The sequence below is a fragment of the Triturus cristatus genome, chromosome 1_1 (genome assembly GCF_964204655.1).
Source record: "Triturus cristatus chromosome 1_1, aTriCri1.1, whole genome shotgun sequence".
NCBI lineage: Eukaryota > Metazoa > Chordata > Amphibia > Caudata > Salamandridae > Triturus > Triturus cristatus.
Window position 1 is genome coordinate 1,302,553,732 of NC_140579.1, and position 14,723 is coordinate 1,302,568,454.

General features: G+C 44.5%; 1 protein-coding gene across 1 annotated transcript in view; it reads left to right on the forward strand.

Annotated features, from left to right (window-relative positions):
- Positions 1 to 14,723, forward strand: part of LOC146871999 (tyrosine-protein phosphatase non-receptor type 22-like) — a gene marked incomplete at its 5' end in the record, with an annotated part of 539,519 nt that overhangs the window by 98,689 nt on the left and 426,107 nt on the right. The window contains one exon of the mRNA XM_085650221.1: positions 618 to 760. Within this exon, the coding sequence (XP_085506347.1) occupies positions 618 to 760 (143 nt within the window). The remainder of the gene's footprint in view (positions 1 to 617; positions 761 to 14,723) is intronic.

Sequence of the window (14,723 nt, forward strand, 5' to 3'; positions counted from 1 at the left end):
TTTGGGCATACTCACGCTACTGCTGGTCAAACCTTTGAAAATAGTACATTATGCCCATTAGATATTTATATACATCTTCATATCCTTGCTTGTTTCCAAAGTAGCATTTTAATTCCCCTTTATCTTTGTTGTATCATCTTTAATGTTAGATAGTAAGATTTTGCCTGTTCAGGGATTTCCTTTCAGGCCTTTACACATTTTTGAATGTATATGCCTGGTTTTCTATCATTTTATTTGTCTGCCTCACTTGACTTAGTTGATGTAATTCTTCTGCAGAGTAAACTTTGTTTTCAGTCTGCTAACAATATCTGAACTCTTTGGCACTGTTCAGTCGCCCTTTTCAACTTTAGGTACATAGTCTGAAACTGCCATGGGGTAGCTTTGTGGTATGAGGCGACGTCATATTCTCCCATTCTTCTAGAAGTCACATACAAGCGAACTCTATATATAATCTACAATAGTATTCACCGAGGATGCAAACAGTAAAATAGACGTTTACTTAAAAGTAAAAGACTGAACAATAATGTGACTAGTGTACCTACCTGATCAGACTCTCACCAAAATCCTCTTGAAATAGATTCAAAATTAAATTTCATTTTCTTTTAATCCAAATGCAGGAATCTCGCATTGTTTACCAGTTTCACTATAACAACTGGCCAGACCATGATGTGCCAACTACAATTGATCCCATTCTAGATATGATTAATGAAATTCGACTTCATCAAGAAGAAGACAACATACCAATCTGCATACACTGCAGGTGAGTGCAAAGACAATATAAAAGCTGATTCTCACTAAAAGGCGGGCATCACAGTGAAACCTTTATTCTATGAAATACAAAAAATACATATATATAGCAAGCTCCAGAACATTGAAAACACATCTGTGCACTTGCCTTCACTAGGGCAATAATGCACAGCATTATATTAAATATAATCAATGATACCAGAGAAAACATTAGGAATTTGACAACGCCAATGTTCTGTTCAGTGTTTGTCTTTTTTTCAGCATTTGAATGTACAACATTAACAAATGCACTCTCATTCAAACTCTGAGCCAAAAATTTGCATCCGTAGAATCATGCCTACGATTCTTTCGATGTCCCAGTCTCCTGGGAAACTGCCCAATACTTACCAGACTTCAGGTTTGTGGAAATGTAAGCATGTCCGCATGGCTCCATGTATAAAGTTTACCTACAAATGTCTGCAGTTGCTAATTTTTGCTTGTCAATAGAAAAATCGTTTCCCCATGGACTCTCCACGTAGTCTACATGCCCACGTATGTATGTCATCCCCACTTTCTCCCAAGAAGTAGATTTACAACTGCTCTCTTCAAGAGAAGATTTATCCGTATATCCAAGTTGGCAATGTGACTACCAAATGTTTGTGACTACCCATTCCCCTATCGTCTGTGCTCCTCGTCCCAGGCCTATAGTCTTGAGTTGCCCCTCCCCTTGACCACCACTACCTTTAAGTTTATTAATCAGAACAGAAGGGCACCCATCATTCTGTCTAATATGCAAATTACATTAATATAAAGCAAGGCCTAGGCGAAATTTTCGTTACGCCGGAGTAATTTCAGTAATTACGCATTACTTTTGTGATGCAAAATTACACAAATTACAAGATAACCCCAGCTTGAGTGAGCAAGAGTAATTTGGGAGCAAACTCCAGAGCACAGAAATAATGAATTAGGAGAAAGCGAGCAGCTGCTGGCTACTACTGTTCATGTCCTGTAGCATTTAGGGCAGTCTTAGTGCAAAATGCATTCCCTGGCCCAGTTTGGATGCAAAGGTGTATCTTGAACTAAGAAAATAGTGCAGTATGCATAATTGAGAGTAATTGTGCGGTAGTTATGAAACATTACGCTAGAGAGAATTATGCCATTTATGCCCACCCTTATATAAAGCCTCCCCTTCCCCCCCAGTGCCCTGCTTCTTCCACTCCAAACTCTTCTTAATCTACGGGCAAGCGAGAGCAGCATTCTACAGAATAATATCAAGTTCATATATCTCCTTACTCTTAATTACCTTTGTGATCTTGTACAGCGCTTGTGGGGCAGCTACGCGCTCATGGGCTGAACTGGGTTGGGAAGCAAAGAAAGTCCTCTGGAGCGCACCATGTGGATACTGATTCAGCAGATATTGTGTTTCTCACATTTCATTGAAAGCAGAAATTCATATGGACAAGCACTGGTTAGATAAATCTCACTGTACTCTTGCAAGAGTATGGGTCTCTATCCAGGATTCCTTATCTAGAGGAGAATTAGAGTCTCTCATTAAAGAAGCTGTGAATGCTGTCCTGTCAGAGCCTTAGGATAAAAGGCAAATTCTGTGTGCTGTAGTAGACGAGGACCAGAAGGATGGACCAAAAGGAAAATACGTTCAAGGGTAGAAACGTCTTGAACTTTTTTCATTATATAAGAGAAGTTCTGAATTTTGGAGACAAGCCTATGCAACAGGAAGCATCTTTTTCGCACAGTACAACTCATCAATGTTGAATGACTTACTGTTTCATGATGTCATCAAGAATATGTTGCTAAAAGATATCGACAAAGTGTCTTTTCTAAGAATTCTGGGAAACAAATATCTTTTGGAACATTTTAAAGACTCGTTTCTGCAGATTCCAAAGTACATTTTTAAAAAAATCTTTAAAAGATTGTATTCTGCTGTGCATTTTGCTGCTTGAGTGGACACATACCCAGACTATGCCTCTACTTAAAGATTTTCAAACACTGTTTATCTGTCTACAGCAAAATTCAGATGCTACAGAAATCCTTTCTAAAATGAAGGTATTCACTTCTATCTGACACATCCTTCGACTCTTTCTAGTTTTCAGCAACAGCAGCCAGAGCCTTGACAAGTAGTAGAGGTTACTTAGACTAAAGCTTTGGAAACTGGAATCCGCACAATGAGGGTTTATAACTAATTTGCCCTTTCATGATCCTGAATAATTTGGGGCAGAGCTTAAAGGCTTGGTGCAGAAATCTTGAACCATTCAAAGCTTCAGGTGCAAAAAATCTTTTATCTAGAAAAGAACTTCCCAAGCCCTGCAGGAAATTCAATGTCCCTTTTCAGGCCGGGCATAGGGTCAATGAGCCGCCTTGTCAGTTAAATCTGACCTCAATTCAACAACCCCAGCAAAATCCAAACCAATGATTGTATGATTGAGCAGGTGGGAGGAAGGACTGCAAGATGTTTCCCTAAACAGAGAGCTCGCATTGTGGACATGTGGGATTTTCCAATTCTAAAGAATGGCTATGACACATACTTCCTGTCTGTTTCTCCAAGGTGTTGGAACAAAATATCAAATTAAAAATATTGTGTAACATAAATATCATGTCAAGAATATTGGGCCCGATTCCCAAAAGTAATCTGAGACAAAATCCTACCTTTATGACTTTCGGTATTCACAAAAGGCATTTAGTAGTAGTAAAGCTCAGTATTTGTAACTTTACTACCACTAAACTGAGACAAAATCCTAACTTTACAACTTTCAGTATTCACAAAAGTGTAGTAGTAAAGTTAGGATTCCAAACTTTACTACTATTAAACTGAGAAAAATCCTAACTTTACGACTTTCGGTATTCACAAAAGGCATTTAGTAGTAGTAAAGTTAGGAATCCTAACTTTACTACTACTAAATACTTTTTGTGAATACCGAAAGTCGTAACGTTTATTATTTTAAATTATAATTTTCTGCTCTCATTTTCTTTATTAATACTAATTACATTTGGGTATATATATAACATTTATTTTAAATGTTTAATTTATTAATAAACATATTTGTAAGCACAAAATGTTAATTTTATGGATTGTTAAATAGTTACTATATACATTTTATAATTAACTGTAATACGCAGAATAATTTTACTGACAGGCACCTTCCCCATTTAGTTTAGATTGGATTGGAATGTAACCTCCTTAGTGACCAACATCTTCCTCAAAATGTCGTACATTGGAGTGGGAATAGTAACTGTAACCCTTTTATTGTGCAGCACCTTTCCCAAATTGGCTTACACTAGTTAAATAGTAAATGTAACCCTTTTAGTTTCAAACACCTTCCCCAAATTGGTTTAGACTGGAGTGGGAACGGAAAATGTAGCCCCTTTAGTGTCCAACACCTTCTTCAAAATGTTGTACATTACAGTGGGAATAGTAAATATAAGGCCTGTAGTGTCCTACACCTTCCCCAAATTGGTTTAGACTGCAGTGGTAATTCAGGTCTTGAGATTACGATCACGGTTTCAGGCATGGTTTCCATGCTGTTCTGTCTGACATGGAAACCATGTCGGAAAGCATGTTTGGGGGCCCCCAGCAAGGCACCCCTTTGGTGCATGGAGGCACCTATGGTGCCCCCTGTTGATCCCTGCACCTTGATGTGCCTGCCACGCGGTGCAGGGATGTACCGCACCTCCCATTTAACTATTGGAGCATGCCTTACAGCCGGTTTATGGCCATAATGCATGCTCCCATTGTGAAATATAGGAATGCGACTGTTGGAAATGGCTCTTTTTGCAGGGTTATCCCTAAACTTTTTGCTTCTTCCTCCTTTGTATTTCCTGACCTGTGGTTGTTGGCTATAAGACTCTGGGCACTTTACCACTGCTGATCAGTGCTAAAGTGCATATGCTCTCTGTGTAAATTGTTATTGTGATTGGTTATCCATGATTGGCTTATTTGTTTTACCAGTAGGTCCCCAGTAAAGTGCATTGAGTGTGCCAGGGCTGGCAATTCAAAACCTACCAGTGGGCTTGCAGCAATGATTGTGCCACCCATCTGAGAAGCGCTGAAAAGAGGTCTCAGGCCTGCCACCACAGTGCCTGTGCACAGTTTAACTGCCCTGTTGACCTGGCCAAGTGTACCCACTTGCCAGGCCTGACCCTTCCCTTTTCTTACACATTGGAAACCCCTATGGTAAGCCCAAGGTACCCCCCTGGGCGGGGTGCAGTGTATGGGAAAGGTAGGACATGTACTAGTGTGGGCAACATGTCCTGATAGTGAAATACTGCCAATTTTGTGTTTCACTATTGAAACACCATCTTGTCCATAGGAGAGAATGGGGAATGCTGTGTAACATGTTTACCTGCATTTATTCCCATAGGAGTGAGATAGAAAATTGGAGTCTGGTATCCCTGAAGGAAGGATGGTTTTTAAATTCTGTGTTTGAAAATAGCACTTTTAGAAAGTGGCTATTTTCTTGTTCAGTCTTTCTGTGTGCCTCTGCCTGTTTGTGGATTGACTGTCTGGTTTGAGAGTGACAGGGACTGGGGTGGCTCCAGGAGTCTGGGTGAGTCAGCACTAGGCTGAATAGACCTATCTGCATTTGGAGTGGTGGGAGGAGTAGCACCAGGGCCTGAATAGGGCTGTGCCTGCCTTCAACAATACTGGTTCTACCTCCTGCGGTGTGTCTGATGGCCCTGGCCCACACTCACAAAGGAAGAATATGTGTACTGGCAGAGTGCCCCCAGAACTGGTTTGGACTGGGTCCAGGACCCCTCACACATAGAGAACAAAGACGGTTGGCGTATAAATACTAGAGCTGAAACCCCTGAAAGTTAGACTACTTCGTGATCAAGAGGAATCCCTGCCAAAGAAGATCAGCTGCAGAGATTGAGGAGAAGTACTGCCCTTGCTGTGTGTCTGGGGTTGGCCTGCAGTTTGCTGCTTCTACTGAGGAGAGGACCAAGGGACTTTGTTGTGTGCTGTGTCCCCTGCTTCAAGAAGGACTTTACTGTGTGCTGTGTCCATCTGAAGGAAAGTCTCCAAGGGCCTGAGAAGAGCTGGCCACCTGTTTCTGAAGTACCAGGCACAAAAGGACTTCACCCCCAGCTTCCCTGAACTTCCTTGCTGGGAGTTCCAGTCTGCCAGGAGGGTCTGTAACTGTGTGTGAGGCCTTTTTGCTGTTGGGAGCTGGAAGCGCGATGCAACGAGAGAGAACTGTGACGCCGCCGCAGCAACCGCTGACGCATCGTTGATGAAGCACGCCACCACTGATCGCCGCCGCAACACCGTAGAAGCGTGTCGCAGTCACCGAGGGTGTCGTCGCATCACCGGGGAAGCGTGTCGTAGGGTCTCTCGCGGCTCAGAAAACCACTGAGTTTGCCGCACGGTCGTCAGGCATGCACGCATTTCCTCCGCTTTGTCACATCCCAGTAAAGACGCCATTTTGTAGCATCGCAACGCATCGAGGCGCCATCTTGTCACATCGGAACCGGAGCGCAGGAAGAATCGACGCATCGCCTTCTCTGCGCCCGTTTTGTTTGTTTTGCATTAAGCATCCCAGGTACTGTGAGACTAAAGTGTCGCATTTTTCATCTACAAGCTTATTTTTGCAACAACCTTTTTTAAAGACATTCAATTCAATTCAATTCAAAAAACCTTTATTTCGATTGTTTAAAATCATAAAAGTACATAAATAAAACAATTCATATGATGTATTCAGTCAATACAATAACCGTAATAAAAATGAAAGTGACATACTGTTTTATCAACAAATAAGGCCCCCCATTTTATTTATAACAATCAATCAATCTGTGTTGTTACATATCAATTTCCTACGGATTAACCACATTGCAAGTAAAAACCTGGAAACTGTTACCACGACAAGTGGATTTAAATCACTTCGCAGAACCCTGAAAAAGTCAAGGTAGCTCCTAATACCCAGATTCAAGCAAAGCTGAATAATCCATTTCTTCCGAATACTGGCGTATGCTGGGCAAAAAAGCACAACATGTATCATAGTTTCCTGTTCAGATGAGCACCCCGGACAGTTGTGCTCAGGGGCACCCACCCATTTATCAGTAAAAGAATATAAAGGGAGTGTCCCATATCTGAACTGTAGAAACAGCTTCTTTGCTAGAGTGGGCTGAATAACATCGAGGTCAGGTACAAAGGCGTAATAACACTTAACGTCCAAAAACAGATCGGTCAGGCTAGAAGGCCTGACTAAACGGTAAGCTTTAGTGAGAAAGTAGTCTTTGAGTGTAAGGGCAAGACTTTTTTTGGAGATGCCTAAGATGGAATTCTCTGGATTAGTCCAGAGATGGGCAAGGCCAATGTTGGATAGTGTCTGCCTAACATTCTGGAGCCAAGGAATCTTGTCAGCCCCAAGTAAACCCAAGATTACCTTCAATTCGTCTCTGTAACATGCCAACTCTGGAGTGCTCCAAAGCCTTTTCCAATACATCACCGGACGTATGGCAATGACCTCAGAAATAGGACGGATATTAAGATCCATCCTCAATGGCATAAGCGGAGTATTAATTGGAAGTGATAAAAGTTTCCGCAAGAAGTTATTTTCAGTAATGGTCAGATCATTTGTGCTACTAAAACCCCATAGCTCAGCCCCATACAGTGTAGAGGATCTAGATTGAACACAGTAAATTTCTAGAGGGGCACTTATAATTTTTGAGCAACAGTTCTTATGGACTTTAAGGATGCCCCCCACCGCCTGGTTGAGTTTTAAATTGGCTTTAGAAATTTGTGAGGACCAACCCATCTTGTCATTTAGGGTCAAGCCTAAATACTCAAAGATAGAAACCCGATCCAAAGCGACTCCTTCCATTTTAGGATGTGGATAATTAGAGGATTTTACATTGAAGGCCATATACTTTGTTTTGCCAATGTTGACCACCAAGTTCCTTTTTTTACAAAAGCTTGTGAACTGGTCCAACACCCGCTGCATGCCCATTGGGGATTTGGACAGCAGCAGGGTGTCGTCAGCAAACATAAGGGCAGGGAATTTTCTGGAGGCCAATTTCGGTGCATCAATGTCAATGGCATCTAAAAGATCGGCAATAAGGCCATTAAGGAAGAGGGAAAACAAGGTTGGGGCAAGTACACAGCCCTGTCGAACTCCCTTAGCAACAGGGAAAGGGCCGGTCAAATTGCCATCTTTTCCGTAGCGGACTCTAGCATAGGTCCCGTCGTGGAGAATCTTCAATTGATTACATAAATAAGGCGGGACACCCATATCCAGCAGTAGGTGCCATAACTGGTTACGATCCACCATATCAAAGGCGGATTTCAAATCCACGACGGTCATATATAGGCTACCCCCGTCCAGTATAACATGTTTCCAGTGGAGCAACTGGAGCCTAAATAGTTGGTCCATAGTGGACGTTTTGGCCCTGAATCCAGCTTGAAGTGGGGTTAGTATATTATTCTCTTCTATCCAACTCTGTAGGCGTTGGAGAAGAAGCCTAGAATAGATTTTTTGGCTCACATCTATAAGGCTTATAGGCCTGTAATTACCTGGATCAAGGGGGGATCCCTTTTTATAAATAGGGATAATTTCCGCACCCATCCAGGTAGATGGAACCGGTGAGCCTTGTAGGATGGAGTTGAAGAGAATTTGGAAATAAGGGGCCCAAACCTTTGGTTCATCTTTGTAAAGGTCCCCTGGAATGCGATCCAACCCCGGAGCTTTATTGGCTTGAAGCTGGTCCAAGGCCAAGTCCACTTCTGATAGGGTCCAGGGGGGTGCCAGCCAGGAAGGATCCTTTGACATTATGGTGGCTGGGGATCGGTGCACCTACTAGTGTTAATCATATATAGTTTTTCAAAATGAGAAGCCCAAGCGTCTTTGGAAACATTTGGGTCGATCGTGGTATTGCCCTCGGAGCTTCCAGAGTGGACAAGATTCCAGAATGTTCTTGGATCTTTTGCCACGAGGGCTTGTCTCATAGCGACCCATCTTTGCTCTTCCCACTCAGATTTAGCTGCAAAAATTAGCTTTTTGTAAGCTCGCCTGGCTTCCCTGATAAGTAGGGGGTTACCTCCTCTAATGGCCTGAAGTAGTTCCTGTTTGGCTAACCTACATTTCTTGGTAAACCAGGGGTTAGACTTGCCTGACATCTTTATATTGGGCGGACCTGAGATGTAAAAGGAACCGCCCAATATAGCTACTAGATCTTTATGAATTTTGTCCATATCTAAGATTTCATCAACTGCACTGCTATTAGTCTCTCCCTTAAACACCTTATCAAGTAGGGGGAGAATATCAGAGTACAAGCTGGCTATTGCTGTTTTGGACTGTTTTATAGTTTGCCAGCGAATCCTCTTCCCCCCTTGTATAATTCTTAAATTACCCACTGGAGGAATAGCTGTATCTAGCCCTGTGTTCAGTAAATAAAAGTTTAAAACGACTGTCAGGGGGTCATGATCACTCTCAGTGCGTCTAGTTACTTTAAAATCCAGGATATTGGGCCACAAATCTAAGCTCACCAAATCAATCACAGATTCATGTCCCATTCCCCTATAGGTTGGTTGTCCTGGAGTATCACCGCTAAATCGACCATTACATGCTCTCATAGAGAAAGCGTAGGTAAGGTAGGTTAGCTGAAGAGCCTTCGGAGTCCAGTTTTTAACTGGATACATATTAATAGGAGGTATAAAGCTAGCCTCTTCTTCTGCATGAGTGAGTGATGTCACTCCAGACAAAGGCTCAAAGTGACAATTAAAATCCCCACCTATCATCAACACTACCTCGTCTCGGAGTGATTCCAGAAGTAATGACAAGGAATCTATGGTAGTGGAACGACCACCTCCTTGAGTACATCGCGAATAGATATTAATAAGTGCAATCTTAGGGGTCTTTTTATGTAGCAAAAGAATGCACAGTATATCGGTGCTTGTCGTATCCACCCTCTTAATATTAAAGCCCAGGTGGGTGCCTACCCAGACACATAGGCCCCCTGAAGGCCTCCCTCGATGTCCCTTTACAGCAGGAAGCATATATGTAGTATAACCTAATCGATGGATGGGTTCAGTTGACCAAGTTTCCTGGAAGAGACAAATTCCAAAGGGGTCAATAAAGGAGCACCATTCTGGATTGCCAATGTTAGTAGCAAGACCCGCAATGTTCCAGCTAAGAACTTTAAACTGATTATCGATATTTGGAACAGTCTCTACATGATTAAGATAGACGGGTGGGGGGGCTATAAGAATTGATTGTGTCTCAAAAGCACCCCTCAAAGCTAAGGGTTCAGTGCAAGCATCCCGTATGGAACCATTAAAATTGACGTGATTGGCTTCTGCTTCCAAGGAAGCTAGGCCCTCGATAGGCATCACCAGCAATTCACCATGATCTCTCTTAACGTCAACATTATCATGAGCAATGAAGGTATCTCGTTCAATAGGGGGAGCAAGCCCAGCTACTTGTTTGCTAGAAGAGTCGATACATTGTGGCTTCACACTGATCACACCCCCATCCTGGAAAGACCTTGAACCCCTCGACTGCTGTAATCTTCAGTCTCACCCTTCCATGTCTGTTAACACATCGAACCTATTTACAGTCTCCAAAGGTGTAAATGGTCTTAGATGCTCCATACCCCTTTTAATGTTTAAGTTGTATCTAGGGGGAACAATATTCCACCCAAAGGGATCAGCAACGGATGCTAGATGTTGTATCTGTGCGGGGCATCCCATGTCAAGAGAAGCTAAATAATTCTGATAAATAGGTCCTTGGCCACTTGCATGGGTTGTAGGGAACACCAATGATCTTGGGTAGAAGTATGTCAGTGCACGGGGTATTTAAAGACATTCTACTAAGGGGTGTATTCCGATCCGGGTCGGACAGCCCTCCGAGAGCTGTTTGTAGCCTTACCTTGCGACCGACAAGTTCCGGGAGCCGGTCCGTCCAAGCAATGAAGTACGATGCGCATAACTGACACAATTCCGTACGACACGTAGGCTGCGATTCCAGCAGCATTTCCAGTACGAGCCGTACCTCCGATCGCCGATTCGAGACGCCCTGAAGCAGTTCCCACAGCAGTTTCTGTCTGGACAAGTACGATGCGCAAATCATACGCGCCGGACGGGTCGCCACGTACAACACATCACAGCATCCGGGAAAGCAGCATATCAGGTACGATTCACACCAGAACACAATCCACGGCTACGAGACGGACCAGCTAGCAACGGGTACGAGACGGAGCAACAAGCAGCGTGTACGAGACGAACACATCATGAATCCCATCGCGCAGGTCATACCAGTACTGTACATCTATGACCGGATCAGGAACAGACGCAGACAGCAAAGACGGTAAGTCAGACACCCACCACACAAACAAACGACACGTACCCGCCAAATGTCACACACACCCAGAGGGTCCATATCCTGTCCACTAGCAACAGGCCACCATAGGGGTTGCATGGCTATCACCACTACCAGCCCCACTTATAGGGGACTTGTTGCTCATCACTACTGCCACCCCCACTCATAGGGGGTATGTTGCCTATCACTACTGTCACCCCCACTCATAGGGGACTTGTTGCCTATCACTACTGCCACCCCACTCATGGGGACTTGTTGCCTATCACCACTGCCACCCCCACTCATAGGGGGTATGTTGCCTATCACTACTGCCACCCCCACTCATAGGGGACATGTTGCCTATCACTACTGCCACCCCCACTCATAGGGGACTTGTTGCCCATCACTACTGCCACCCCCACTCATAGGGGACTTGTTGCCTATCACTACTGCCACCCCCACTCATAGGGTGCTGTGTGACTATCAATATCAACACTCACACCCATAGGATGGGTGATGTGCCACACATTCATCATACACCAACATTAGGTATGTCAGCAAAATACATCCCCCCTAACATCATGACAAGAGTGTGTAGTCTGTGACAAAAGCCCACAACAGTGAATATGACTTCAAACATACAATGTAGCTCCCATCACATGTGTGACCAAAAACTGAGTGTGGGCTACACAAGTCAAGCATCACAATAGCACTGTGTCAATGTGCACTAACCCCCCTCACTGTGTAGAAAAAAAGTCAAGTGTGGGGTTCCAAACTGCAGCAAATGTTGAGCTTTGTGGTAAAGGGGTCTAAACCCCCATCACTGTGTAGAACAAAAGTAAAGTGTGGGGTTCCAAACTGCAGCAAATGTTGAGCATTGTGGTAATGGGGTCTAATCCCCCCATCATCACAGTGACCAAAAGGTAAGTGTCATCATGGTAAAAGCTGCAAATGCCAAACCGCATGTATGATTCCTGGTCCCAACACATGAAACACTTTTGTGGCAAAGTAGTGGTTGTGTCCCATACCCACAGAGATGTGGTGAGGCTAACAGTGCTGTGAAAATGAAACATACTCTCGGCCATGTGCAGACAAGCACCACCCATGGGGGCTGACATTGCATACAGTGTACAATGACACAAAAGCAGAAGTGACCGTCATAATACATACACACATCTCAAAAATAGACACACAAACCAATACATCCTGTGTAGACTGTAGGTGTCAGGTCACAAACTCCCATTCCATGGCAGCAATGGGACCTAACAACCAGGATGAATGTGCAGAATGATGAGATATGGCTCACAGGGACAGCAGGGAAAATCACCCAAACAACATCCAGCCAATGGCCCACAACAGCAATACCAATGCACTGGTGCAGATGCACAAACACAAACACAAACAGGCAGCCTCACACTGCACATCTGACACAACATGTGTGTGTGTGTTTCAGTATCCCCAGGCAACTACACAACACATGAGGGGGGCTGAACCACAATGACACAGATGTGGACACAGTGCCATACAAAAGTAACCCATTAATTGGGCACCCCTTAGTGGGCAATCAGGCAGTGTAAGATGAGAGGGATCCCAACAGACACATGTGACACAAGCTGGAATGAACAGCAACTAAAACAGCAAGAGACAGACCCACAATAGCACTACCCCCAGGGACCATACATTGGAGTGACACAAGCCTGAATGATACGTCCACTGTCATGACAAAGGTAGATGTCGTTCAAACTGTGAAACTCAGACATGTGTCCTGTGCCACAAACGTACATCACACCTACACAAACACAAATCACTCAGCATGGCCCGTCATCCAGGGACAAAAGGGAGGTAGGGGCAGAGCCATGCAAACATTCACATCTGTACACCCTCAACACCACACACCCTGAACTGCACCAATGTGCATCAGTGAAGCCCACATGAACTGGTGACATTGCACATGCACCCATGACAAACACAGTAATGTTTGGGAGGATCTAAGATGCACAGACACATCACACAAGGACAGTCTACAACCCTGGTGAATGACAGACATACTGCACAGTATGCAGTACATGGCCATGACGTCAAAGCTCCCATAACCTTTGGAATCCCTGCCACAGTCCCAGGACAACGCAGAAGCAAAGGAGAACCACAAGGCACACATGCTGACACCTGCCAACATTGCACCTCTGAACCTGACGAGTGGGAGCTGTCACACACACATACACACCTCTCAATCACTGAAAGGTACCAACTAGGGACAACTACATGATATTGTGAACAAACAAGTGCCATGGGGACCCCTGACTGTGTCCCATCTGTGTCTGACCACATCATCACCACTCAGAACTGACAAATCCCAATGATGACACACCAATGAACAGTAGTGTCATGCACCCACATTTCTGGTATCCCAGGACAAAGATGTGGGATGAACACAGGACAACTCAGCAAGCATCACCAACAGGAACATATTAAGGGAACACAGCCTGTGTAGAAAAAGGGATGGGAACACACACACACACATGCTCACACAACGCACACCATGGGCCCAGGCAATTTCACGGAACAACACACTTACTTGAGGGGACTCAACTTCTGTGGAAGCTCAGCTGTGCCAAACATAGTTCCAGCAGGTCTCAGTCATGTCAGCACAACACTTGGTCAGTCAGCCATCAGTTACCACCCAATGAAGGCTCTGGTCACATCAGCCTGGGTACGGGAGTGTCCCTTAAGTCATCTGCACATACTCAATACATATGTCTAGCAAGTTGCACAGAGGACACAGTTGCTCCTACACCAATGATGCCCACACCTGCATGTCCAGTGGAGATGGGCCCACAGTCAGGGAAATAGACAAATTGGAAAATGGGAAGCACATCGTATGTGCATGGGTGCAAGCCACAGATGTGACCATGCAAATGAAATGTTTACATCCATGTGCAAAAATTGTTAATCATGACACACCCAGTTTGCTGCAAAGGATGACATGGATACCGACCAGAATAGCATATCTCAAGGACCACATGGAGTACATCACATCAACACCTCAGTACATTGAAAATCCAGCATTATAACAGCAAGGTCATGGTAAACATCATCAACATAATGTACAGCTAAATCAAATTCACAAGGATAACGACAAATGCTTTATTCAGGAAATTTGAAAATCAAATGCAAATTCCATAAAAAACAAAGGCCAATGGCCAGTCCATAGCTAAAGTCCAAATAGGGTGTGAGTGACAACTGTCACACGTTGCTTGCCTGCACTGCTAAGGACAGGGGACATCCACTCAGAGGGGCATACATGGGGACAGGCCAGGCACCGCAGGGACAGGATCAGGGCTCAGCAGAAGGAGGCAGTGAAGGGGTGGTAGGTGTAGGAGAGTCACTGGCAACTGCAGTGGAGGTGTCTGACATAGTGGGTGCAGTAACAACTGTGGGGCACAAGTCAGATGGGGTGGGTGCCGGCACAACTGCAGTGGGCAGGTCAGATGGAGTGGACTGGGTCCCCACTGCAGGGCCCAAGTCAGACGGGGTGGTCGTGGACTCCACTGCAGTGCCTAACTCCATGGGAGCGGAATGGGGTTCAGGTGAGGTCGGCAGGACAGAGGGGGGGCATGGTCCCCATAAGAGTGGCACAAACAGGCTGACCGGGGGGTGGGGATGGAAGAGCAAGTGTTAGGGGGAGGG